General features: G+C 31.1%; 1 protein-coding gene and 1 pseudogene across 2 annotated transcripts; one reads left to right on the forward strand and one right to left on the reverse strand.

The window, feature by feature from the left end:
• Positions 1-8,150: 8,150 nt before the first annotated feature.
• Positions 8,151-8,456, forward strand: LOC115970241 (probable disease resistance protein At1g61300). The gene has a single exon (XM_031089903.1). It carries the CDS (start codon positions 8,151-8,153, stop codon positions 8,454-8,456), a length of 306 nt encoding a protein of 101 aa, XP_030945763.1.
• A 6,272-nt stretch (positions 8,457-14,728) lies between these two features.
• LOC115970852 lies at positions 14,729-26,217 on the reverse strand (annotated as a pseudogene). The gene is made up of 14 exons (XR_004087162.1): positions 25,920-26,217; positions 25,432-25,509; positions 25,150-25,215; positions 24,901-25,072; positions 23,604-24,052; positions 22,542-22,662; positions 22,151-22,277; positions 22,097-22,110; positions 21,377-21,509; positions 19,815-21,035; positions 17,528-18,075; positions 16,579-16,851; positions 16,023-16,309; positions 14,729-15,202 (listed from the first exon to the last, which is right to left on the reverse strand). The product of XR_004087162.1 is annotated as a telomerase reverse transcriptase-like (transcript).
• Between the last annotated feature and the right edge of the window lie 1,498 nt (positions 26,218-27,715).

A 27,715-nucleotide genomic window follows, 5' to 3' on the forward strand; every position in this document is an offset into this window, starting at 1 on the left:
TCACATTCAATTTTGTTCCTACATTTTAGTGTCACATTCAATTTGGCCGTTACATTTTGGTAACAATTAATTTATTCTTGTTATTTTCAATCTATATTCAATTTAGTCTTTACCATTGTTATAATAAAAAATAAAAATTTACATCTACCATTAATTCACTAACAGAAAATGTCTACTTGACAAACTACTTGGAAAGTTGGCAAAGTTAATGTTGACATGACTACTAAAATAATAATTAAAATATAACATCAGCATCTAAAATTTTTTTTTTTTTAAAAATTCTCAATTTTTTAAAGATAAAAAATAATGCTTGGAAATCGCAACCAAGAATACTTGGAATACCTTCTTTGCAAACCTAGAAATTTAACTCATACATTGAAGTTCTCTTCACTAGAAATTTCATTTGTAAACCCACAAGAAAGAAATAAGAAAACCCATTGAAATAGTCATTCAAACAAAAAACCCAAACCATCCATATGCTTAAAGAACAAGAGGCGAACCTAAGAGCTCAACGTCTCCAACAACATAGATTTCTCACAACCTAAAACAAAACCCAACCATTATATGAACCAAAATGAAACAAATTAGATTTAAAAGGAATATGAAATACAAAATGGGTTTCAGCCATAGATGAGAAATACAAGAGGAAAAAATTAGAGCAAATTACAACTTACCCACATGTCATTTGGCCCAAATTCAAATTACCTATCTGTGGTTTGAAATTCGACACTTATCATTTTGAGTTTTATTTCCTTAATCTTTTGTAATCCACCTCTGCATTTGCCTTTAAAAAAACATATTTAAATTTGAAAATATAATATAAAATAGATCAAAAGGCTAACGTTGCACTGAAGGGTATATTGCCAAGTAAGGTTCCTTTTTTAAAAAATAAAAAGTAAAATTAAATCCTTAACTTTCATTTTTTATAACATTTTCTATTGCAAATTTGCGTATAATTTATGGACAACTTGATGCAGTGTGAAAATTTTTGTTCAAACTCTAACCTTTTTGATATGTTTTGTGTCATGTTCTTGTATTAAAATGTGTTTTATAACAAAAAGTAGAGGTGGGTTACGGAAGCTTAGCGGAATAGAACTCATGTGGGTAAAGTGTCAAATTTTAAATCATAGATAGGTAACTTAAATTCGGACCAAACTACAGGTGTGTAAGTTGTAATTTGCCCAAAAAAATCTAAAGAAATAAAAAAAGAAAAGTAGAGAGAGATGAGGAGCAGTGGCCACAGCTAGTGGTGGCGCCATTGTGATACTATTGTTTGTTATGGTGGGTCTCAGAGAGAGAGAGAGAGAGAAAATTTGAAGAATTTTTTTTAATTAGTTTACCCTTCAAACTTTTTATTTTTATTATTTAGATGTGACTTTTTTTTTTAATTTGTTGATCTGGCTTTTTAAAAAAAAATAATATTTAAACATATTTTATTGTTTTACTAGCCATGTATGCTGCCAGCTATGTAAGTTATTTGCCACTAGTATTTCTGTTAATGAAATAACGGTAGGGACTAAATTGACTACAAGTTAAAATTAATAGAGACTAAAATGATTGATACTAAAATGTAGGGACTAAATTAATTGTGACCCTAAAATATAGGGACAAAAATGTTGTTTTGTTTTGTTGTTTTTTTTTTTTTTTAGTAGTGTACACGTTGGCAATAATTGTTAGGGTAATTGCAATTTACCCTAATTGTTATTATATCGACTAGATAAGGATATTAATAATTGTTTTTTGATAATAATATAATATAGACGGCAATGGATCTTAAGGAAAAAAAGTTTGACAGTTAAATTAAGTGGAATCAAATTGAACTTATTTATTTTTTGGTTGGTTTCATGAATAAATATACTTGTACAATAATAATTGGTCGCAAATTTAATAGCAATTAGTTGCAGCTTGCAGGCCATCTCACAGGTTTTGTTTAAAAGCTTTAATAGCAATTAGTTGCAGGCCATTACAGAAAATTATCTTTTTTGGTTTTATTTCATTTACCTTTTTCTTTTTTAGATTTTCGGATTTTTAATGTTTGTTTACAAGAACCCGGAAAGAAACTAAAAAATTAAAAAAAAAAAAAAAAAATATATATATATATATATATATATATATATATATATAAACCAGGCACACATGTAATTTGGACTGCCCTAAGGATAAGTAAGGATAAGCTTCTAATCTACAGTTCCCAACGTTATATCTCCAAGTGCAAAGGGTCCTCCACAAGCTTGGGGCTCATTATGTCATCCTGATAACATATATGGAGCTTCTAAATTTTTTGGAACTTAGGAACCATGCTAGTTGACGGGCTGCCGATTATTATACTCATCATAGACAGTGACAGACTTCGGCACTCTAAAATTCATATATGATATTTTTTATGTTTTTTGTTTTGACACTCTAAAATAAAATCTTGAACACCCTAAGGGAAGCCAAACAACAAATCTATTCAATACCAACTTTTATCTTGGCATTTTTAAACAAAAAGAAAAGGTCCAACAACAAAAATTCTTAATTAAGTAATGTTATGGATAAAACAAAAATTCTTCTTAATAAAAGAATTGTAAAGAGTAAAGACAAAAACTAATTAATAATAAATTAAAATATTCTTGTCGCGATTGCTACAACAATTTTAAAATTTCATATAATTGCATTTTTTTTTTTTGCGATGTGGATATATTTAAGTTCTCGTTTTATTAGATTTTGTACAATTTATTTTTTGAATAAAAAAAAAATTAAGAACTGCCACTATCAACAATGCCTCGAAGTCTAGCTTTCTGTCTCCAATAGAATCGCCACTATGAGGATCTAACTCGAGCTCCTTCAGTTACAATGGGGGGTTTCAAGTTGATGAGAATTGACTAATATATCAATCATTTGTTGCTGATTAGTCATGAGAGAATTGACATTTTGCTAAACAGCTCCAATTTGGTCCCTCAGGCGTTGATACCACTTCGGTACATATAGGACCGTGCCCTTGCCAATGGTGGCTAGCTTTAGAATTTGGATAGATTATAATGATCAAAATAAGATGAGATGAGAATCATGAGATTAATTTGAGGAAATCCTGACCTCCAACTGCTCAAAAACTAATTATTTATCTGATAATTAATGAAGTTACACTAGAGGTTTTTATATCAAAGGTTACAATGCACAAATTCGAAAAATATGCTCATAACAACCACGTTGTAATTTAAGATAAGAGTTTAGGATAGATGTATGGTGTAGGAAGAAGGATAAGAAACTGATGAGAGTATCATCTTTGAAGGATTTATTATTTAAAAAAATAGAGTTAGGGCTAATGCCCAATTTGGAGATATTTGTGTGGACATTAATCCATGAAATTGAATTTTTAAGGAATCCTAGTTAAAGTCTAGAACTTCTAATTAGGTCAAATTATGGCCAGGTAAGTTAAAGTGATCTGACAAATTAAAAGTGGGCATTTAGGTATTATATTTATTAAGTTAAATTAGGAATTTTCAATCCAATAATGTTTTAACCAGATGAGCAAGAAAATATGTAATTGGGACATCTTTTTTTTTATATAAAAGTAATTGGGACATCTAATTAGGGTTTTATAACTTTAATTTAGTAAACGTATCATAGTTTTGAGAGTAATAAAAAATGGAAATCATTAACAGTAGGACTTTGACGGTTTGACCAAATTTGGGGGATTTTGATGAGCAGAGCATTTTGATGGCAAATTGAATGGTTCATATACGAAATTGAGGTAAGCAACCCAATTGCGGATTTGAATGTAAAAATTCACAATTTCTTTTTTCAAAAAAATGACTTTTACATTTCCTTGGAATTATTTTTAAATTTTTTTTATAAAACCTTTGACATACCACTAACCTAACCACTTCATACGTTAAAAAATTTTAAGGCTCATTATTACTTCTGTTAATATATTATGGATATCTTAATTGATTGAGACTAAACTAGAGAAATGTCTTTCATATTGCCTTGAAAATTCAGAAGAAGAAAAAAAAAAAACCTTTGACATACCACTAACCTAACTACATCTATAACTATTTAAGCCATCCATGATATCTATTTCTTATAAAATTTACAACTAGCAAGGGAACATACAAAGTAATAAAGAATAAATGAAAGAAGAAAAAAAGAAATGAAATCAAACGTCAATTAATAACTATTATTTGGAAAATAAAAAGGTGGTAAAGAGTAGTAAGAAATAAAATAGAAATGGCTATACAGAGGACATTAAAAACTTTATAGTGCAATAAAATCAACAATTAAATATAATAATACAAAATTTAAACTTAAAACTAATCAAACTCTAACTAGGGAAATTATATATATATATATATATATATATATATATATCATAATCTTCATACACCATGACTTAAAAAAATTTATTGAATAATTCTACCTCTCATTTAATGTCTAATTTATACAAATCATCAACCAATAAATATATGATAATGGTAAAAAATGTTATAGACAAGATTATGAAAAATATGATAAAACTATTTTTTTTTTTTTTAACCCTTTATAAAGTCTAGGAACTAAAATAGTATTTTATCTAAAAAATTATCACGCGCAACGCGCAGGTATGCAACTAGTGACATTAATAATTGAAGTGTATTCCTCAAATATTATAATACATAATGACTTAATGAATATTATAAATTGGTAAAAAAAATTTCTTTAAAAATATATATATATATATATATATATATATAGCATATATACCCATTGTGCACAGGACATTGGCTAATCAAATTTAAAAGTTATAACACTAATAAAGAAGCCTTGGATCCCCTTGCCTTCAAATTTTCAGACTCTAATTGTTCTTTGTGCTATAAACTCTCTGTTCAACTCGCCTATCTTAAGCAATGTCCAAGGTCAAGGACTATATAGCTAAATTGGTACCTCTTTATACAAACAGTGCTTGAGGGTTTAAGGGGAAAAGTGTTCGAATTATGAGATTAGTAGCATATTGTAATTATCTCCCCAAAAAAAAGATGTGAGGCCAAAATAATATATACTTATCAAAATAAGTTCTACCTCTATTGGTTCTTAAATGACCTCCATGAAAACTTTAAGCCCGCTCATACACAATTTTGCATTTGTTCCCTACTAAGCTCACTTGACTTAGTGTTCGTTTGAGAACAACTTATCTAGCTTATTGCTAAAATCTTTTTGATAAAAGTGTGCTAAAATACTTGTACCTTGAAAAAATTTGAAAAAGTGAGAAAAAGCGGGAAAAAAAATGAGGTTTTAAAAAGTTATACATAAAAGTTAAAAGCTTAAAATTAATGCAAAACTCACTCTTAATCAAACCCAAAGCTTCTTGGCATGTACGTTTGCACAACCTTCAGTTCCAAATCAAAGCTCAGTCTTGCCCACTCTTTCTGCTCCACCATGACAACAGGTGCTACGTACTCCTCTTTCTCATCCACTATTTTATAAGTTTTATGAAATTGAAAATATAATATATTTTGTATTCAATAACAATACATAATAATGATTAATTTGAACATATCCAAGAAATTTTTTTTTTTTAAATGTACTCCTTCATTCTATGGAACACATGTAACTTGTTACATTAAGTTTAAATTATCATATAAGTTTAGAATTTTAGATTTTTTTTTCTTTCCAAATATAAGTATAATATCTATACTATTGAAACTCGAATTTTATGATAATCTTTTAAATATATATATATATATCATTTTTATTGTTTTTTTAGGGCCTATATCTCTAATTTTTAATGTCAATTTTGCTTTTATTTTTAGTCCAAAACTAAAGAGGTTGGCCCAAGTAGAATTAAATTTCATACTTTTTTACCCAAAAATTAAGGAGAAAAAAATGAATTTTTGTGCCCGAAACTGAAAAAATGAATCTTTGGTCCAAAAATGACTAAATTAGACTAAATAGACCAATGTGGACCAAAATGGACCAAATCAGATTGAAGTGGACTGAAATGCTAGTTGATGCGGCTCTAAATGAGCATAGTAACAATAAATGTTATGCTTTACCTTTTAGATATTACTAGTTGTGGACCTGCGCAAATTATTTTTTAAGGTGGTCTCATTATTATTATTATTATTTTGTAATTTGAACTAATTTAATGAAAAGTAATGCATTTCTTTGCCAAAAAAAAAAAGTAGTGCATTTCATAATCATATTTATCACAAGATAATTTTTTATTATTGTAGAATTGTTTTATTTAAAATTTGAAAACTTAATTCTATCATAGCTGATTGACTAATTTTTACATCTCTAAGTCAATTAAACACATTTTCCATGCTACATGTAAACCTTCTTTCCCATAAGGGTTGAAATAATGTGGGTAATATTTTTTTCTATAGAAGTTAAAAAAAAAAAAAAATTCACCTTGTTTTGACGTTTTCTAAAAATTAAATTTGGCGATTTTCTTTCAATAATTGTGAAAATTCCAAGCAATAATTCAGAAGGTAATTCATGTTACATGTTCAGGCTCTGATTGTGTAATTTTATGATTGATTTGGATTGTAATTTATAAGTTGAATATGGTGGTGTATATCTTTTTTTTTTAGAGAATTTCAACCTATGACATCCACTCCTGATAATAACTTGGTAATGTATATCTATAATGGTCTAACTCTGTAGTTTATATAATTAAATATAGTGTTGAGTGTGATTTATAGAGTAGCGATGGTTGTGTTTCAACATATACTTTTTTTTTCAAAAAAACCTTTAAATGTTTTTTTAACGTGAATCTTTACATATACCTTAATAAGTAAACTCTATACATTTTATTTTCTTAGATGCATAAAAAAAGACATTTATTCCATAATAATAGTGGCTAATTAGTTTTTTCATGATCTCATTTATAACGTTTCTTACCATTATCATATTTTACTAGCTGGTGATTTTCATAATAGAGGCATTAAATGAGATTTAAATTCTTAGAACCTTTCATTAGTTTTTAAAAGTCGTGGTGTGTGAAGAATATAAGCATTTAAGGATTTTTTTAATATTTTATTATTTATAAATATTGTTAAATGAAATGTCAAAAAAAGGATTTCAAAAATTTTCATCTTTATTTCTTATATATTTCTATTATTACTGAAGAACGTCTTCCTTTTAGTTTTGATAATAAATATGATTTTCTAGATTAGAGTTTGATTGGTTTCAAGTTTAAATTTTGTACGATGGTAATTAATTGTTGATTATATGATTTAATTAAGTGAATTTAATGATTTATTTATAAGCCTTAGCTGAAAGCAAGAGTGTACCACTAAAATGCAAAGTATGGACTAGCAATTGTGTTGTTATGCGAATCAAATGATGAAGGAATACAACTGCTATTATTAATTCTAAACCAACCAAATGGAAAACAATTGCTGCAAAACTATTGACAAATCCTTTGACATACAGTTTTTGGAACAAACACATTTCGCATCCCAAAAAACCAAGCATGCAAGAAAAATGGAGTGAGTCATTGGGATTGTGAATACCCTTACCCATATGGAAATGAAGAAGTACATGTAACATGCAAAATGTGCTCAATTGACTTGGAAATGTACAAATTAGCCAACCGAGTTTAGTAGAAATTATGTTTCCAAAAAACATAATACAATAAAATTTCCTTATCCGATTTATAATACTAATCTCTATCTTTAAAGGAATAGATCTTTTTTTGTTATTAATATTTTTTTAAAAAGACTTGCAACAACTTAATTACAATCCTCTAAAGTTTTCACCTAGCATGACGCTAACTTCAAATTTATAAAATCATTTCTATCTAATTTCAAGTTAATTAAATTTTACTAACTCCGAAAGACGGTTGATCAGCTCTGGACTAATTACAAGGCCAAGTATAGTTGTATCCTTTCCAGATCTAATTCCAAGACAATACCTTCTATCATCATGAATCCTACAATACATTGTTTATACATATATAATGTAGCTTAAGTAGTAATACATTAAAAAATATTTCAAATAATAACACAATTATAAATAAATAAATAAATAATTACCAAGGATTAATCTAAATAATCTAAATCCTTGGTATGGGTGGAGAAAAAATGTCAACACCAACATTGATGGGGGAAAGCACAGCTAAAAGAGTAAAGTAAGAAATTTGGGCATGCGTGTTGGACGATGATGTTAGAAAGATTGGCCTTTATGGAATGGGAGGTATAGGTAAATCGACTGTCATGAAGCACATCAATAATCGTCTATTGAAAGAGAAAAACAAATTTGACAGTGTCATTTGGGTCATTGTATCAAAGTCTTTAAATGTTATCCAACTACAACATGATATTGCACACAAGTTAGATTTAAATCTCACAAAAGTTGAGGATGTAGGAGCAAGGGCTGCCAAGTTAATGGCAAAATTGGAAGATAATGATAGATATGTGCTAATCTTAGATGATATGTGGGAAATATTTGCTCTTGAGGAAGTAGGAATTCCAGAGCCTATGGATGCAAATTAGTATTGACAACTCATCTTCTTGACGTTTGTCGAGGAATGAGTTGTAAGGATATCAAAATGGAGCCTCTTTCAAAGGAGGAGGTACGAAAGTTGTTTTTGGATAAAATAGAGCGTGATGTTTTTAATATTCCAAATTTAAAACTAATGGCAGAAGAGCTTCTTGAAAGATGTGCCCAATTGCCTCTTGCAATTGTTACAATAGTTGCAAGTTTCAAACCTTTAATCGAAGATTTTGAGTGGAGAGATGCATTGAGAGAGTTGAGGGAATCAGTAGTAAGGACCAACAATTCAGAGAAACAGGTACTTGAGACGCTTAAATTTAGTTATGTACGATTGAAAGATGAGAAACTAAAACAGTGTCTCTTGCATTGTGCACTATTCCCTAAAGACTTTAAGATTGACAAACAAGGGTTGATAGAACATTTGATTGATGAGGGAATTATCGAAAGAATATAGAGTAGGCAAGCAGAGTTTGATAGGGGCTATTCAATATTGAGGATACTTGAAAATGCTTGCTTATTGGAAGGTGGAAATGATTCTTATGTGGGAATGTTTGTGAAGATGGATGATTTGGTAAGAGACATGGTCCTTGACGTTGCAAGTCCTCAATTTATGGTAGAAGGTTGCTTAGGATTGGACATTTTTTCAGATGAAGGAAAATGGAGAAAGGATCTTGTAAAAGCTTCTTTGATGTACAAGGACATATTAACAATCCCTCCTAATGTATCACCAAGGTATCCTAACCTTTCAACCTTGTTGCTGCAGGGTAATCGGTCATTAAGAATGAACATACTAGTGGATGGTTTTAGGAGGGATTGTTAATATGTCGACATCATTAAAATCACATCCTTAATATAGGATCTTGTCTATTCAAAATGGCCATTCGTTTTAAAGAGACGACAATTTCCAATTTCAATGTGCTTTGCAATGACTATAAATAAAAGCCAGGGACAATCATTACAACATGTTGGAGTGTATTTGCCAAAACTTGTTTTTAGTCATGGGTAATTGTACGTTGCAATGTCTAGAGTTACAAGTAGAAATCGATTAAAATTCCTCATCATTAACGATGAGACTGAAAACAAGTCTAAAACAAAAAATATTGTGTATAAAGAAGTTTTTACCAATCTTTGACTCAAGACACCAACTAATAGAGGTAACATAATTTTATATATTATTTATTTTTCAGATTATCTCCTCCAAATTGATTTAGCCACTTCGTATATGCTTACTATTTTGTTAAATTTCATGTCTATAAGATAATTGAATACAAGCTAATTACTATTTTCTATCTTCAACAGCTAATTACTTTTTGGTGTTTTTGTTATACTGCTTTGTTTTGTTTTATTCTATAAAGTATCTAAATGAAAGTTTGAATTTTTTTATAAACTTTCAAATTTATTAATCTATACAGGTAGGGATCCAAGATTATGCAATATTCTCTCCTTAATTAGCTTTGTATCGACAAACACAAAGAAAATTGGAAAGTCAAGATCAAAATATCAAGGATGTGGAATGTAATCGACTCAAAAAATAATGATATTATTAGTTTAGATATGATTTTAATCGATGAACAGGTTTGTTTTTCTTCTATAGCTTTTAATATTGTTCGATCATTATATAAACCATGAACTCTATCTATATAAAACTGATGCACTTTACTTGCAGAATAATGCAATACATGCAATCATTCGAAATAATATTGCCAAAAAGTTCAAGCCTCTCCTACAAGAAGGAAAATTGTATGAACTCTTATTTTCAAGTGGTTGATGGCAATGCATTGTATAGACCAGTAGGCAATGACTTCAAGATCATGTTCACATTGAAAACTAGCATTAAGGAAATAAAGGAGACTGATGTTGATATATCGCATCATAAATTCGAATTTGTTGACTACAACAAAATACATGAACGCGTTAATAAACATGTCCAGCTATCAGGTATCTCTATATATATTATGTGTTATATTAAATTTTTTTAATAATTATGCATTATATTATTGTTATATATGAAAATAATTACATACACATCTTTGTAATGCCTAGATATCGTTGCAAATGTGATTGGTGTTGGACCGATTGAGCAACCTTGCATCAAAGGATCAAATGTCTCGAAGAGAAGCATAAATGTCATGACTATAGAGTATGTCTTTTTTAAAAAAAAAAAAAAAATTTATTTTCAATACATGTGTTTTTTATTTTTTTTATTTTTTTGATAAGCCAATACGTGCACTTATATTATATGAACTTACACTATAACTTTGGAAAATTTGAACAGAGGAAATGAAATAAAGCTTACACTTTGGGGATCAGTTGCAAATCAAGTTGGGGAGAGCTTCTTTACTGAAAATCCAGGCCCTTTTATCATAATAGCTACATATTTGACTGTCAAGACTTTTAAAGGCAAGTTCATTTTTCTTTATTTTGGCTAAATTATTATGTAAGCATCCAATTAAGAAGTTGTATAACTGGCTGGAAACTCAAATTTAGTTTGTTATTTTCTATTTGATTATTGAATGCCCTGTAGATTTTAGAATTTTGATTTTGGTTGGAAATTTTTATTATTATTTGTGAATTTGAAAATTTTGGAGTGGGAGCTGGTATGGGGCCTAGAACATAATCCTATTGTGGAAGAGAGATGAACATCAAACTTTGTATGGGTTAGCATGGATGCCTCACTCAATTTAATTTTTACCATAAAGATAATTCAGGAATAGGAAAAAATTAAAAGATTACCTCCATGTCTTTAACTGTAGCATCATTTGCAATGATTGATGATTCATTATTATTATTATTATTATTATTATTATTATTATTATTATTATTATAAATTTAGTGTTTCTATAGCATGTGTTTTGTATTCTCTTCTTCTATTGATGCATTGTAACGTTTTATGGGACTACTTTATAAGAAATTTTTTTATTCTATTTTTTTTAATTAAGTGTTTCTAAATTGAATTTTTTTTTGTATTTCATTTTTCCATTGATGCATTGTAACATTTCATGGGAAGACTTTATAAGAACAATTTTTATTTATTGAATTTAAAAAAAATATTATATGTTTAATTTTTTTTTTTAAAAGACAGAATATAAATAATTATGATATGGAGGATGTTGCTAAAGTTAAATATTGAATAAAATAAGATGAGAAGAAAAATAGCAAAAATGAAATGTAACACTAAAATAAAATAATAGCAATAAACACCATATTATTTTGGTTATGCTATGTAATAAAATAATATTATATTTTTATATACTATCTTTATAATGCAATAATATAACATTTAAAAACCAATGAGAATAAAAAAAATAACAACATAAAACACAAAACTAAATTGTATCAAGCTAGATTACAAGTCAATTCCAATTTTAGCAAACTGATTGACTTCTAGTCGTCTAAGACTGATTTCTGCGATGCATTTGGTGGAGCTTTTAATATTGCATCAGTATGTTTTGATGGTCAACTTGTAACACTAAAATAAAAAATATATATACCAAAAACTGAAGAAAAAAAATTATATATATATATATATAGAGAGAGAGAGAGAGAGAGAGGGTTTTGTGTGTGAAAAAATAGAAATTATGCATGGAATAAGAGAGGGAATGACAATTTTATAGTATGAGGATAAGAATAAGAAGAGTTAAAAATAAAGGAAGATAAAAAGATAGAATAATAGTAATATTGAGAGTAGTGGTGATATGAAAAGTTAAAATGGAATGAGAAAGGTTGAAAAAGATTAAGGTAGAGAGTAGTGGGGATATGAAAAGTTAAAATGGAATTGAAAATTTAATAATAAATAAGAATAGTTAATAATAAGATAAATTAAATATGATATTTTGATTGTACTATAATAGAGTTTTTAATTCACTTTAAATGTTTAAAAATTGTATGAAAATTTGGAAAAAAAGTGATAATAACATGGTTGCTGACATGGCTTAACGTGAGCATAGCAACATTAAATGCTACGATTCAGCTTTTAATAATATATAGACATAGATCAGTCGCAAACCAACACAATGCATAAAAAAATGTAATATAATTATTTTATCCCCCAAACATTTTCAAAAGGGTCCCAATGTCTCCCATTGAAAAAAAAAAAAAAAAAACCAAAATTTTATAACAAGTCTTGAAAGTAATAATAATTAATTTTTAAATGAAAATATATAAGTGAGTTTCTCTCTCCCACCCTAGAAGGACCACCAAAATATTAGACTAATATAAATTCAACCCAATTGAAATCGTTAAATTGTTCAATAAAAAAAGTTAAAGCTCATTGAGTGGATTATCTATTATTAATAGTAAAAGAGATGTTTAATAAAACCTAAATACAAAATTCTAATTAGTGAGTTTGCATTTAAACAGAAGAAGAATATTTTCTTTTCCAAGTTACAAAATAAAATAAGGTTGAATAAATACTTTTTATGGAATAAATTAATTTTAATTAAATAAATTCTACTTAAAATTATCGCATTCCGGCACTGTACGTATGATGATTTGAAAAAGAAAGCATTCAAATTTCAAAAAGAGAAGAATAATAGGGTCTTAATTTTCTAGTGTTTTTCCAAATAGAATGCGGAATAGTAATAATAAACCGACTAGCAATAAGATTCAAAATATAAATTTCCCTACTTCTCCTAATTGTTGAAGGATAATATCAATGAATTGGGTCTATATAAAATATATTTCTGAATTAAACCCACCAAAAAAAAAAAATTTGGCCATTTTCTTTGGTTTCCTCTTTACATTGTTACATAGAGCAGAGAAAACAACGGAAGACAAAGGCAGCAGCAACAATGGCAATCCTACTACTTCCTCTTTGTTTACCAACAAAGAACTTGAGGTCTGTGAAATCTTGCTTCAACTTCCTTCGGTAATCTTGCAATCTAAGAAGTTTAGCCGCTACACATTCAAAGTCACCTGGGGTTGCACCAAACCAAGGTCCACTTTACCTTCAGTGCCAGCATGCATTGACAAGACTTCAAGAACTGAAAGTGAAAGTGAAAGTGAAACCCCAGTTTCTTATTGCTTGCCCCACAAGAAGCCAAAGAATTTGAAAAGGAAAAGAGATTACTTTTTGTTTGACATTATCAACCAGTTCACTAAACGTATAGAGTCGTTTAAGAAGGAGATAGCCAATGTGAAGACTCAAAATAATGAGAAGTTGAAAGAATTAAGAAAACAAGAAGAAGAATCGATGAGTTCTTGCATGGCTCCACTACTTGGTATCCCTGATCTCAATGTCCCTCTTGATCTCAATGTGGACAGTACCACTCTTGATGAGGATTGTGTAATTGTGAAGTCTGCCCCAGCGTTTGATCTCAATGAAACTCCTCTTGATGATGACGATTGTGTAATTGTGGAGCCTGCCCTGCAAGTGTTTGATCATCTTGATGTGGCTAAGAAGCTTTTTGAGTGTTGACCAATGCAAAGGCTGCTGATGCTATAAAGATAAGGATATGAGGATCAATCAATGGATGATTTTGTTTTTTTTGTGTTTCTGGTTGTTTGTTTCATTTTATATATACATTTTTTTTTTCACCTCTATCCAATGTGTCTTGTTCTTTCTTTATTCACCTTGTATATTGGAATAGGCACCTAAATTTTGAAACAAAGAATTTCAAGATTGTCCAATTTATCTAATCGGATTTTGATCAGTAATGTTGTACTTCCAAAGATGGTTCATGAACAGATGGTCTTTTTTTTTCACCGACTTCTCGTTTGGGCTTTGTTATAAAATAAATAATAATTAAAAATTAATCAAATCATTTCAGTCTCAGACTCTCAGTAGGGCAATGGTTTTTTTTTTTAGTAAATATTGAATTATACTTTATTTTTAATGGGTTGTTATTGTGAGGGTCGGGCACTGTGTTTTAATGTGAAAAATCTGATGTATCAATATTTAATTGGAGAGTTTTACACTACATTTTTATCAAATTTGCACTTTTTTTTTTTTTTTTTTAAATTCCCTCATCTTCCACACCGCTAAACAATGCAAATAATCTTTTCTCTCTTTCCTCTCTTACCGATCAAAGCCCTTGAATCATTTGCTTTAGAATATATACATATATATATATATATATATATAATTAAGAGAAATCAAATCTTGCGATTTGTGTAATCCCAACGTAGTTTCTGTCCATTAGAATGTGTATAAGAGATTGATAAATTAGTAGTCCAATAACATTCTTATACCGAGGAATGAATCCCCAAAAGACGTTTACCAAAAAGAAAAAAAAAAAGTCCCACTACGCAACCATGTCTAATAATTTATAATTTTTCCTAAAGCAAGGTAAAAATAAATAATGTATATAGATAACATGTGGAGATACCATGCTCCATTTATTCTTCTTCCACCCCCTAAATTGGTCCTTTTTTTTTTCTTTTTTTCTTTTTGCACAAAAGGGAAATATAAATAAAACCATCACTTATATACAGAGCAAACCATCACAAACAGCAGAAAGGGATGACAGCCTTACAACCATACTACTACCATATACAGACTAGTATATTACAGACCACAAAACACAGGTAAATTACAAAACAGCATCATCATTAGCGACATACTCGGGCTGTGTCGAATCCCATCAAGTCCAAAAAAAGACAGGTTAGCAAATATGTAGGGCATGTATCATAAAAGATCTCTCTATCCCTTTGAGAAGCTCCCTGTTTGGCCAATCTGTCTGTACAAAAATTTGCTCCTCACCAGATGTGTCTTAGATTCACTTGCCATGTTCTAGTTAGGTGAGACCTGCAATCCAAAATAATAATAGGTTCTCAATGAAGATGCAAAGAGTTTACTTTTGGAAAAAAAAAAAAAAGATGCGAAGACATTCCTACATTTCCTATAATAGGAAAATATACATTGGATCTCTTTTTTCTTGTTTCTTTTTTGGGTAAGAAAGAATTGAAGTTCCATTTGTATACCTCCCCCTCTCACAAAAATGAGTTCTAACTTCTAAGTGGAGGATTGTCATGTGGAGTCCATCTTTATGTGAAAAGAAGGTATAACAGAAAACAATGAGTCTTAAGTCTACAAAAATGAAAACATGTTTCAGACTTTACCAACATATACATGCATCTATTGATTCTATTCAGATTGAAGATGGGATTAAGGGATTAGAAGAATTTATAAATTTTAGATCAGTGCGTTATTGACTATTTAACATATGGTACTTAGTCGACAATATATCATAAATAAGTATATAACTTAAAAAATATTCAATAACAAATTGTTGGGTGTAGAATGCAAATTATCGTTGAACAGATTTATAAGCAGAATTTTCCAAAATAAAAATATAAATATCTCCCTTATATTTCTCTGTCTGTTGCAACAAATGCGGTTATGACTACTACATTGGACTGTCAATGCATCCTAGCTTTATTCCATGCAAATAAACATAACATTCTTTTTTCTTTTTTTTTGTTAAGTCTCTAGCACGACTTTCTACTTTTTACTAAGCATTAGGAAAAAGAATAACCAAATAAGCTTGAATACAGTCCCCAAAGTTGTTGACAGCTAACGTGGAAAATGAAAAGAAAAAAGTTCCATCATTATACTAGTCACATACCTTCAAGAATTTAATACTTAATTTTCCAAATTAAGGACGAATGTGAGGCATCAACTGCATACTTTAGTTGAGAAGGCAGTGGCTCACTTGTATGTATTTTATGTGCCAACTCACACCTTAATGAAGATAGCAACTGTTTATGCCGTGATTCTTTTCTCTTCAGTACCTGGATATACGCATATAATCCAAGCCATCCAACTTCTTCTTCCTCCAACTGAAGTATAGGCTGGATATCAGAATAGCAGTATGCAGAACGTATCCGTTTCTTTATGAGCTTGTACATATACCTAACAAGACAATCAACAAAGCCAATGAACTGAAAAAAAATAGTAGAAAAGAAGTATCATTAAATGTTGAAAATTAAATTCTATAGTTGTTAAATTAAAAGATTATGTATCAAAGCATAGACAGCCATTCAATTACTTTACGTGACCATTGCACATGGGGCTTCACAAATGCTAAAATATCAATTAAATCAGCACAGGAAAACTGTATCTCAATAAATCAAGTTTAACAACCACATACACTGTAAGATAAACAAGGATTAGATCCATACCTCACAGATTTTTGAATCATTTTTAGATAGAATCCCTTGCGAAGTTTGCATATGTACGATAAGTCACAAACATAGCAATGAAATTTCATTGCACATACCAGAAAAGCCTGATATATATTTAATCTGACAACATCTGCAGAATTAATATTTGAACAGAAGAATATAGGATGGCATTTAGGTCTCATAAAGCCACATAGCTTTGTCTTCAAATGGTGACCTGGTTTACCTTGCCAGCTGACAGTAAGAGTCGAACTTAAATGGTTATTCAGATACCTGTTTAGTATAGGGAACAAGTTAGTTGGGGAAGAAATTGAACTTTCATAAAACTGAGATTCAAAGTTTACATTAGATAAACCAAAAAGCAAATCTAACTGCAACATGTAGAGCTTCAATAACAAGACAATGAAATATCATTTTTTTTTTTTTTTTTTTAAATGAGCCCAAAACTGTGAGGCAAACTATTAGACCTAGCTTCATTCTAAGATCCCAACCACAAACTTATCTTAAATGAATCCTATTAAACAAAAATCACAAAAGTACTTCAACGAGGACTGGACACTACTTGACTACTGCTTGCAATTTAAACATTTAACTCACGCAACATATTGAAGAAGTTGTTAAGGATGTGATATTGATAATTTGTGGCTGGAAATTTGATAAGAATTAGGTCCAATAATGATAAATAAAAAAGAAATCAAGCAAAAGGAAACTCTCAAGCATAATTGTTTGGAAGAAAGAGATATAAAACCAATTAAGAATGCTATGTAACAATTTCGAGAGTATCAAATATACGCTTAATGAGTAGCATGACAATGATATGGAATGATTTCAAAGGTTCAAATGATTGGGTCCTAATCTTGACATCTGAGGCCAAAATCCAAAACAGAACATTATAAGATACATCTAGCAAGTAGAATGACAAGAAGTAAAATTATATACGAAAATTAACTTTGAGTAGTCTGCCTGAACTTCTAAAGTGAAACAATTGATAAGCAATCCACTCCATCGAATAAATGAAATACCATCTTCACCCACATAAACCCTGCTTGATGGAATCCCTGATAAGTCTCCAATATCAAAATTGATAGAAAATTTGTCATCATTCATGTAGCAGTTGTACGCATGAAATCCTCTTCGCAACCTGGAAAAGAAGCTAGCAGCCAGCTTCTTTGAGGTTGAAATGAGAAGGAAGTCATCAACGAATCTAAGAAGTATATATCTATCCCCGCTACTTTCCTCTGCAGAAACATCATTAGAAATATGTCTTCTAGATATATCTTTAGCAGCAGCTTCACCAGCCTTCTCAAGATACGGAATGATCAAATTTCTTTCCAGATGTCCATAGTAAAATGAGCAAAGCAGAGATGACACAATACTTCCTTGAGGAATACCTACACCTAGAACGAAAAACTTCTTATCTAATTGCAGTACATTGTACTTAACATGTTCCTTTAAATTGAAAAATAACTCTTCTTTTCTCACATGCCTGCTCCACTCCTGTAAGAATAAAAAATATTAAAAAAAACTTAGCTTCCTCAAAAGAGATTATTTATTTACAAGTATGAAAAATTCAGAAAAGAGGCATTTCATTTTTTTACTTCAAAAGTCTCCTACCTAAGTGTGATTGCTTGGGAAAACCTAGGTGTGATTGCCTAATATTTTATTCTTTTTTTTTTTATATTTTTTATAAGAAATATAAATTCATTGAAAAAAGAAAACAATACAGGAAACCAAAGCACACAGGCAGTGTACTAAGGAATAAAAAAAAAAACCAGCAAAATTGCCTAATATTTTATCTTTCTTTATTTCATGCACTTTTCATTGTTTTAATACCAAACAGCTGTCAACCATTCAAGAAATCATCAAGAATACAAATTAGTGATCCTACATCAGTTAGGATGAAAGCTTGATAATGGGAGTAACAAGGAAGAGGAAAGGGTCAAACCTATTCATCACAGCATTGACGCATTGATCATCCAAATATCTTATTGCACCACACAGATACTCCACATGGGGCTAAAATTACTTTATTCTCCATCCCATGCAATGTACATCAATGGATATCTTGACATAGGCTGCATATGCTTGGTAAATGAGCACAGTAGGGGACCAAGGAAAATCTAAGACTAAATCTCAATGACCCAAATACATTTTTTAAAGACTAAAGTACACTTTTAGCCCTTAAATTTAGGGATTGTTTTCATTTTGGCCCTTTATGTTTCAAAATTTTCTGGCCCTTCATTTTTAATTTTGCTTTTATATTGACCCTGTTGTCCACTTCCATTGGTAATGAGACCATCCATAATATGTTTTTCTGCCTAAAAAATAAAATTCCTGAATTCTACAACATTTAAGAGCTAGTATTTTGATGCAACAGTTAAAAATAAATGACACTTAACAATCATATTACTAAAGAAATGGATGGCAGGGCCAATATGAAAACTGAATTATAAACATTTAAGGCAAAAATGAAAACAACCCAAACTTTAAGGGACAAAAGTATACTTTAGTCTCTTTTTTTCTTTTTCTCTTTTCAATTATTGCTAAGTAACATATGTACCCCATGGATCTTGAACCCACAACCACACCCTCCACTCCTTACAGTCACAAAGAAAGAGATGTCATTTGAGCTAGAGCTCATTGGCTACTTAAATACACTTATCTGAGTAGACAACTAAACAGAGTCCCTACCAACTAACCAGTTCCCAGGCCATAACAAAAATGACTAGAATACCCTTGTCATTTGGTACTAAAACCAAATGAGCACCCGCCAATCTTACCAAAATTACCCAATGGGTAGCACACTCAGCTGGGAATCACATAAAGATATCTCTGTAAGTACCAAATCTATTTTCTTTTAGTAGAGCTTTATTTGAACATCAAAACTTCTAGTACCCCAAACTAAAAGCCAGATTGATCAAGAAAAAAAGGTAAACATTTCCGCTGATTTGCAAAACCAGTCACACAAGAAGGATATAAAAAATAAGATCCAACTCAAAAAATTGCTTATGGTGCTTACAGGATTCTATAGACTATTTGTATCTTGCAGGTAACATATGACATACACAAGCATTATGCATGAAGGTAGTAGTTAGACAGGTAGTGAAAGCTGATACTAAGTTACTAATCTCATTAAAAAGAAAAGCAGTAATCATTAAAATATTCAATGGAAATAGGAAAGATCTATAAGAATAAATATCAACAACTTTCCTTGAAGAGTTACTTGAAATAGCTACCTGGTTAACGAAGACAGTATGCAGTGAACAAAAAGGAATAGAGGATGTGACTTTCACAGTGCTCATATTTTGATCCATCAATACAAGGTTCTTATGAACCCACAAAGATTTATCTGTGCAGACTACTTGATGGGACTGTTTAAGAAGATATTCATCTTTCTGTATGACATCTTTCAATACACTAAGAAGCTTATCCTGATCAATAGAATCAAATGCTTTCAGCACATCAGAAACAACAACAAATGCACCAGGCACGGTTACCAACCTATTTTTCAGACCAATTAGAAACGGACATAACTTTCTGTAGACATCATTGTAATCAAAAACTGATGCTCCCAGCTTCTCAGGTTCTTCCAACTGTATACCTTTTAAAACAGCATGTGTATCACGAAGAACAAGATTTACAGACTTGAAATAATTAAATTCAACTTTCTTGGAACAAAATTTTCCTTTTCCATGCATTCCACAAGATTTATCTTCCAAAGAGGACTTTTGTAATGGCATTCTTGATGATGCTTTTAGATTTGACAGCATCCTCATTCCATCTTCTTTTGGACGAAATCTTAGCTTCGAGAAACCAAATAATCTTTTTTTTATAATATGTCTAACAGTCGCAGCATCCAAGTCATTATAGCCCTGATCTTTCAAGCAAGTGACGGACTTATTTATCAACTTCTCCCAAACTGATTTCCTATAATAATATAGATCTTGATTCCCATGCTCAATTTCAGTGACATAGAAGTTTGCTTGCACCAGTGGCACCACTAGTGATGAAAAGAGCCAAAAGATCCAGCTCTCCAGAAGTTTATGTCTCAAAACATGTGTGGCGTTGTCCAATATTCTGGATCCCTTATGCATGTCTATACTCTCCCCCGTTGTACATTTTAGCACTTGATTACTCAAGCAACAGGAAAATTGTTCAGTTGATAGAAACAGGAAACTTGATGCTTTTAATTTATGCATGCATTGCTTTAATGAGAACTTCTCAAATCTTCGAAGTTTAATAAACTTGGCAATATTCCTCCTAAACATTCTCCAGTTATGACAGGAACCTAGTAATTCTGTGGGAACTACACTCCTAATAACTGCCCATATAAATGACTCTACCTGACTTCTCAAGCAATAAGACTTATTTGCTTCAAACTGAGGTTCAATATCCACATAATACGAAGTATTAGATCCATGAGAGTTCTCAGGAACATTTTTCTCTGATTCATTCCCCTAAAATAACAATTTCGCAAGAATTATATTTTTCTTAGAGGAAGCAAGAAGTGCTTAAATTAGTGAGATAGCTTAAGGGATGTACATTGCACAGTGCAATTCTATAATGAGCTCTCCCATATAACAAATTCCCCCCCCCCCACCACCCCCCCACAAAAAAATAAAAATAAAAATAAAAACCACCCACCACTCAAAAAAAATCACATACATAATTTCAATTTGCACAACTATCAAGGTGTGCATACTATGCACCAATGCATTCAAAACGCATATGAAACTGAGCAAGATGTAACCTCAGAATGTGAAATTGTGAATGCTAAATATGCCTTCACACAATTTACCTCAAAGTTAGTGCCAGATTTTTCAGTAGCATCCAATGTTGGAACAGCGCAATGCTTATCCAATAATCTCAGACGTTGGCAATGCTGTGCCTTGCGTATGAGCTTCTTAAGCAACTTAACGAGTGAGCGGTACCTTCAAAACCAAAAACAAGCAGTTAAAGCAGTGCCATCCAAATTAAATTAAATTAAATTAAAAACCTGATATATTGGCTATAACTGCAATTATTTATTGCCCTAATATTCTCATAAACATGTCCCACATTTATACTTCAGAAAAAGTTTTCATGTATCTGTGCTCTAAGACACAGTATGGCTTCCATCCAAAGAAACTCATTGTAATGGTAATCATCACAGATTCCAGGCCCTAGTCTAAAGAGCGAATTAGTTGACATTGGTTGTAAGATTTTAGCACAAAGAGACTTCACTGTGCCATTAGTGTCCCTTTTAACCTTAATCCATTCAAGAGCTTTTAATTGCAATCCTGATACTGATTGAGGAACTCGTTTTCATTATTTCATAACTTGAAGTTTGGAACAACATCATGCATAAATTTCCTGTTATATCCAGCAAAGGAGCTTTTCATGATTCCTTATGTAAAAGATTATAAGAACTATGGGATTAATATTCCACAGTAAGAAAAAATTTGGATTCTAGAAATCAAACTGAAATCAACATGCATGCCACATAAAAATAAAAATAAAACAATAATTTTGCCATGACAAATCAGAAAAGCCCTGTAAGGGTATCATACAATTTAAAAGGTTCTGCAATCACAGTATACGAATTTGCACTTACAGGCATGCTGATTTGCACAGCATTTCCTGAGTTGCATTTAAGCCAAAGATATCGCCAATAAGAAAATTTGCACCAGAAAAATTGGGCTTCAGAGAATTTAGTATATCTGAAGGTTATTAAGGTACTGTGTTCTTTTACACCAAAGAAAAGGCATGACAGAAGCTCTTAACATCACAAATTTAAGCTCAAACTGTGTTTCTTTTCCAAAAATAAGAAAGCATAATTGCACAACATAAAAAGATAACATATTATCCGTTTGTCACTGATCATTCAGTCTATAAAGTCGGGTGAAAAAAATGGAAATACAAGCAATTTTATAACGAAGAGACAAATTAAGTACATGTACGTTTAAAATTAAACTGAAGGATACGCTTTGCTGGAAAAACTGATGAAGAACATTCCCTGTTATAAAACATGAATTTCCTGTTAATATGAGCCCCTTTGGCAACTACCAGGGGCTTGGGAGCTTGTGATACTGAAAAACAAGGCATCTGCAGAATAGATCATATCCAAAAGGAAAAGGTTAAAAGTTAAAATAATAATAATAAACTGTAATAGCAGGGAGAAATGTCTTTACATTTTCATTGCATTGGAAGAATCCAAATGTTCACTAGGAGGTGGCATTAAGTCATTCAATCTTCTTGATATGGGTATATATCAACCAAACATTAATCTTTCTAACCCTTTTGAGATTCAGGGTTCTTTTGTAATTGACAATCTTATCTATCTTAGAATCTCCATGCCAACAAACACTGTTCTAGCCATGTATGTGTTAATATTAATTAGGGTACTGATATCTCCTAATTGGTGTTTTACTTCCAACTTCTTTTACTTTCTTTAAGATTCTCATCTACCAGAAGAGTAAGCTGTGACATACTGCATCTTGTTCTCATGCTCAACCAGGCACCATGAGTACAAAGCCACAACTACCTGCTGAGATTGTTTGGCTGTATGTCTTCTGTTCACTTGGAGATTACTATTTCTGCATCTAACCCCTTTATTCTGATAATAAGAAGGCAAACCACATCACTATTAATCCAGATGTTATGTCACTCACACTCCTATAATCTTTAATTACAATAATAACAAAAGTTTGATGTTTAAAAGAATTCCATAATGTGTTGAAATAAAGGTACGAATTACTTATCAATTTATGTGGGGATAAATTATATAAAACTGTATCCATACTAAGGGTGGCACACACAGCATATATCTTAAAGCCTTCTAGGTTAGGCAACAAATAGTAATTAGGTTTCATGTACTAAAAATCTTTTTTTTTTTTTATTCTATTGGTGAGTTACACACGCATTTAGTGAGTCTTGAACCCACAAACTCACCCTTCATCCCATTATTTTGGGAAAAATTGAAACCCTCCAATATATCAAACCAACGTTGAACTTGACTGAAGGATCCTTCATGGGAAATCAATCACCTTTTCAGAACTATTTAAGCTAGAATTTGCATCATGCTGGAGCCTCCCAGATACGCCATCTTTATCCATATGAATTGTTGCAAAAGAGCTGGTTTCTTCAAAATTTAAACGCCTTCTATTTCTGCGACGCTGCCAACTAAATGGCCTTGAACGCTTTCCAAACTTTGCAGCTGTGTGATTTGAGCTTTCTTGAAGTTTCTCATTTAAATCCCCTTCAGTATTATTGGTAACAGTTCCAGAAATTGGTATAGCTACTTCTGATGAACTCGCTTGAGAACGCTTGTTTCCATGAAGCCGACTAAATGATCTTGGACTTGAAGAACTCCTAACATTGGAGCCAACATGATCTAATGAAGTTGATGGATCATCAACACTAGAAGAATTACTGCATTTCTGTATCTCTAGCACTGGGTTAACATTGTCAACTAAAGCCCTCTTCTTTTTGGATCCTGAGAAAAGTTTGGACTTAATCATCATCTGGACTCCTCTTAATCTTTAAGAAATGATATGTTATATATGACTGAACAATCTAATGCAAACACAATAGCCACAAAGCAAAAGGAATTAAGGACAATAAGAAAATGGAAGGATCTATTAAAAAAGAACATCCACAAGTAGATGGGAACAAGTCAGGTAAGAAAAGACCAAGAAAGAACTGGCCTAAAGTCAGAACAAGTCAGGTAAGAAAAGACCAAGAAAGAACCGGCCTAAGGTCAGAAAGAGACTACGGCAATTACGTTTTATCCCAAAAAACAGAGGTTGTTAAATATTAAAAAGAAAGGCAATATGTACCATCAGATTCTATTTATAATATATTCAAATTGTAAAATTGATGTGGCTGTGTATAGTGATCTAATAGCATTAAAGTTTTAATGTCAAAATGGTTGCATTAATATATTATTTAAATCTAAAATAATTTTTATTCACCAATCATTCATTCTGAATAGAAAATTTCATTGAACTTAATTTTACGCATAAGGCTAAAATATTAACAATGAATTTTGCAAATTTATGGCCCTAATGCTGATTTGCGTGCCTGTGTCTGCATGTGTGCATACATACATACACACATACATACACACACACACACATATATATATGAGCTAATGCTGATATGTGTGCCTGTGCCTGCATTTGTACACATTTATATATAGACATACATACAAAAAATAAAATAAATATTTATGTAACATTATTTTTCCTAGGTACCGTAAAAGGAGATTTTGATTCAGCTGACAATGTTGACAGAACAACTACAAGTGTTTACAAAGTCTTCATTAGTCATTAGACTCATTACCACATTTATCAAGTGAAGTATGTTGATGCTGAGACTCCAATGTTCGCTTTTTTGACTGCTTGAGGCATAAATCACTTATAGGAGGACCTGTTACTTGTTGGTGCTTCTTAGAAGAAACTGGCAAAAATATTGATGTATACTTTAAAAGATAAACCATGACATCATCCCCCACCTGCATAAAGGCAATTTTAACCTTAATTTTGGTGATGTAGTTCAAGAAATAACAGAGAAGAAGTTAGCAAACCATACCCTTTGTGAAAGAAGACACCAAGCTGAAGAAGATAGAAGTTCTACAATGGGACTTGCACGATTAATCTGTTACATATTGACGAATATTTTCAAACAAGAAATAAGGCAAATATGAAATGTTAACAAACTACTCCTAGAAAAATAAATAAATGAGGATACCCAGAAAAAACAAAACACTGCCAACCCATTTCCAGAATGAAATGGACGATATTGACAGTGTTGATAGCAACATTGAACATTGTATATGAAGTTTGAACAATAAATAAACAAACGAATGCTTGCCTTATCATAAGCCTTGCAAATTACATTGATAGAGTTGAATTGCTCATGCATCATGATTTCAATGGTCCTTTGCACAATCTGAAAACATAATGAGCAGTAGTTTACATATTAGATGTGCAATGCGATTCCCTTCTCAAGACTTTATTTAATCAATGAGAGTACGACACAACCGACCCAGAAATGGAAACACTACCTACAAAACATTCAGTACCACCACCATCAATCCATATAATATATAAAGAGAAACTTAAAATATTTTAACCTCACTCACTACCATTAAGTTATACTAAGTATTACCATAATCCATAACTATATAGTTTGTTTACTATCAAAAATGAGAGCTTTTGATATTTCAACTACTCAGGGACCAAATACGCTCAGTTTTTAAACCAAAAGCTCTCGTTTTTTAACTTCAAACACACACACGTGTGTGTGTGTGTATATATATATATATATATATAAGTGTATGTATATGCGTAAAAATGTACCTGAGACTGGGGCCAGCGAGAGTGAGATTGGAAACGAGAGAGAGGAGGAGCGTTTTCAGAGACCACAACGAAGCACTTGTTCAACAGCTTCACGTACTCTTGAGGATCCTCTTTTCTCACCAAAAACGACATCGCTTCGGAGCCACTACAACTGAGGCATTGTGAACCTGTGCTCGAGCACGAGCACGAGGACGGCGGAAGAGGAGGAACGAGCGATACGATTGTGGAAGCGAGCGTCCGCGCGCGGTGGCGGAATAGTCGCCATAGTACCTCCGGAACCTGCCTTTTCTTCGGCATTTTCTCGGGAAAGTGAGAAGTGACAAAAGAGAAGTTTTTTTTTTCCTTTCTTTTTAAAAAGTGTAATGTAATTTTATTTTTCCTTTTTATTTTATTTTAATTTGATTTGGCGCTGCAAAGGTTTAAGGGGGTGGTTGAAAGATTAGTTTGAGTAAAGTTTTTTGAAATACATGTGGGTAAAAAAATATGTGAAAAATTGTATAATATTATTTAAAATGTGAAAATGTGATTTTGAAATTGTATATCAAATAAACCTAAAACTTTTTTCTTTTTTTTTTTGGGTAAGAAAATGTTGTAAGTTATAAAAACTACCCTCATTAGAGGAGAGGAGTGAGGAAAGTGGGAGAGACAGTGAAGCAAGTGGTTTTTTTTTGGTTGTGTGGTTGTGGAGTTTTTAAAATTTTCTTTTTATAGTTAAACCTCCATAATTGTACGGATTGGGGAAAGAATGAGTAGTTTTCTTTTTATGAAGGAAAAAAAAGTGGCCAGGTGGTGATTTTTTTTATTTTATTTTATATAGTTAAACATATTTAGTTGTTGGGAAAATTGTATGGATTGGGGGGATAGTTGTCTAATTTAGAATCTATTTTTTATTTTTTTTGGTATTATACATTGTATCAAATTGTGTATCGCAAGATACATAGATGCCTAATAAAATTATAAAATAATTATAAATATACACATATAAAAGGTTATGTCCAAAACAATACTTTCACAACAAATTTTAAGTCGTAAGTTGTTATTAGTTGTTACTGATGGACAAAAAAATAATTTCAACAATGGGTTTTGTGGGAGGACAAGAATTCGAGAATAGGGACAAGTGACAGGAAGCCAATGTCAAAAGAGTAGACCTCAGAAAGTACTGACAATGAACCCTCAAGGTGAATATAATAACTCACCACAAGCACGAGAAGATTATAATATCCGAGAACCCTGAAGATGCCGACATGTCCACGGGAGGGCCGAACCCAGATCCAAAGACCATCAGGCATAAACCAAGGAAGAGAATGAAGATTTTTCCTCAAGTAAGAAAAGGAGAAATGTAGATAAAACATTCATTACCTTTGCATTTAATACTTTGAACCCACTTAATTAACCGTATTAATATGGAAATGACATCTGAACAGTGTTATTACAACTCATAGTCTAGTGTAAAACATTCTAGTAAGGCTCTAATGGGACAAGTATCAAGAGAAATGAACCCTAGCCCTCCAAATGGAAGGCCTAGATACAATCTAGGTGACTATCTAAGGCAAAGAAGCCTCTATGAAGGAAAAAAAAAATTGAAAGAAAGAGAAAAAGAAAGGAACATCATTGTAATCTAAGAACAAGTGTAAAATATGTACCTCGGACCAAGCTCAAGGAACATAATACAAGCAATCTGAGACTATTGTTAATCAATTTCCTTGTCTCATTCTCATTCTTAGCACTTATCATTTTATTTCAAGCTTAACACACTTAAACAAGGGTAACAAAGGTTGATTAGCATCCCATCTTTA

Source organism: Quercus lobata, chromosome 12 (genome assembly GCF_001633185.2).
Source record: "Quercus lobata isolate SW786 chromosome 12, ValleyOak3.0 Primary Assembly, whole genome shotgun sequence".
NCBI lineage: Eukaryota > Viridiplantae > Streptophyta > Magnoliopsida > Fagales > Fagaceae > Quercus > Quercus lobata.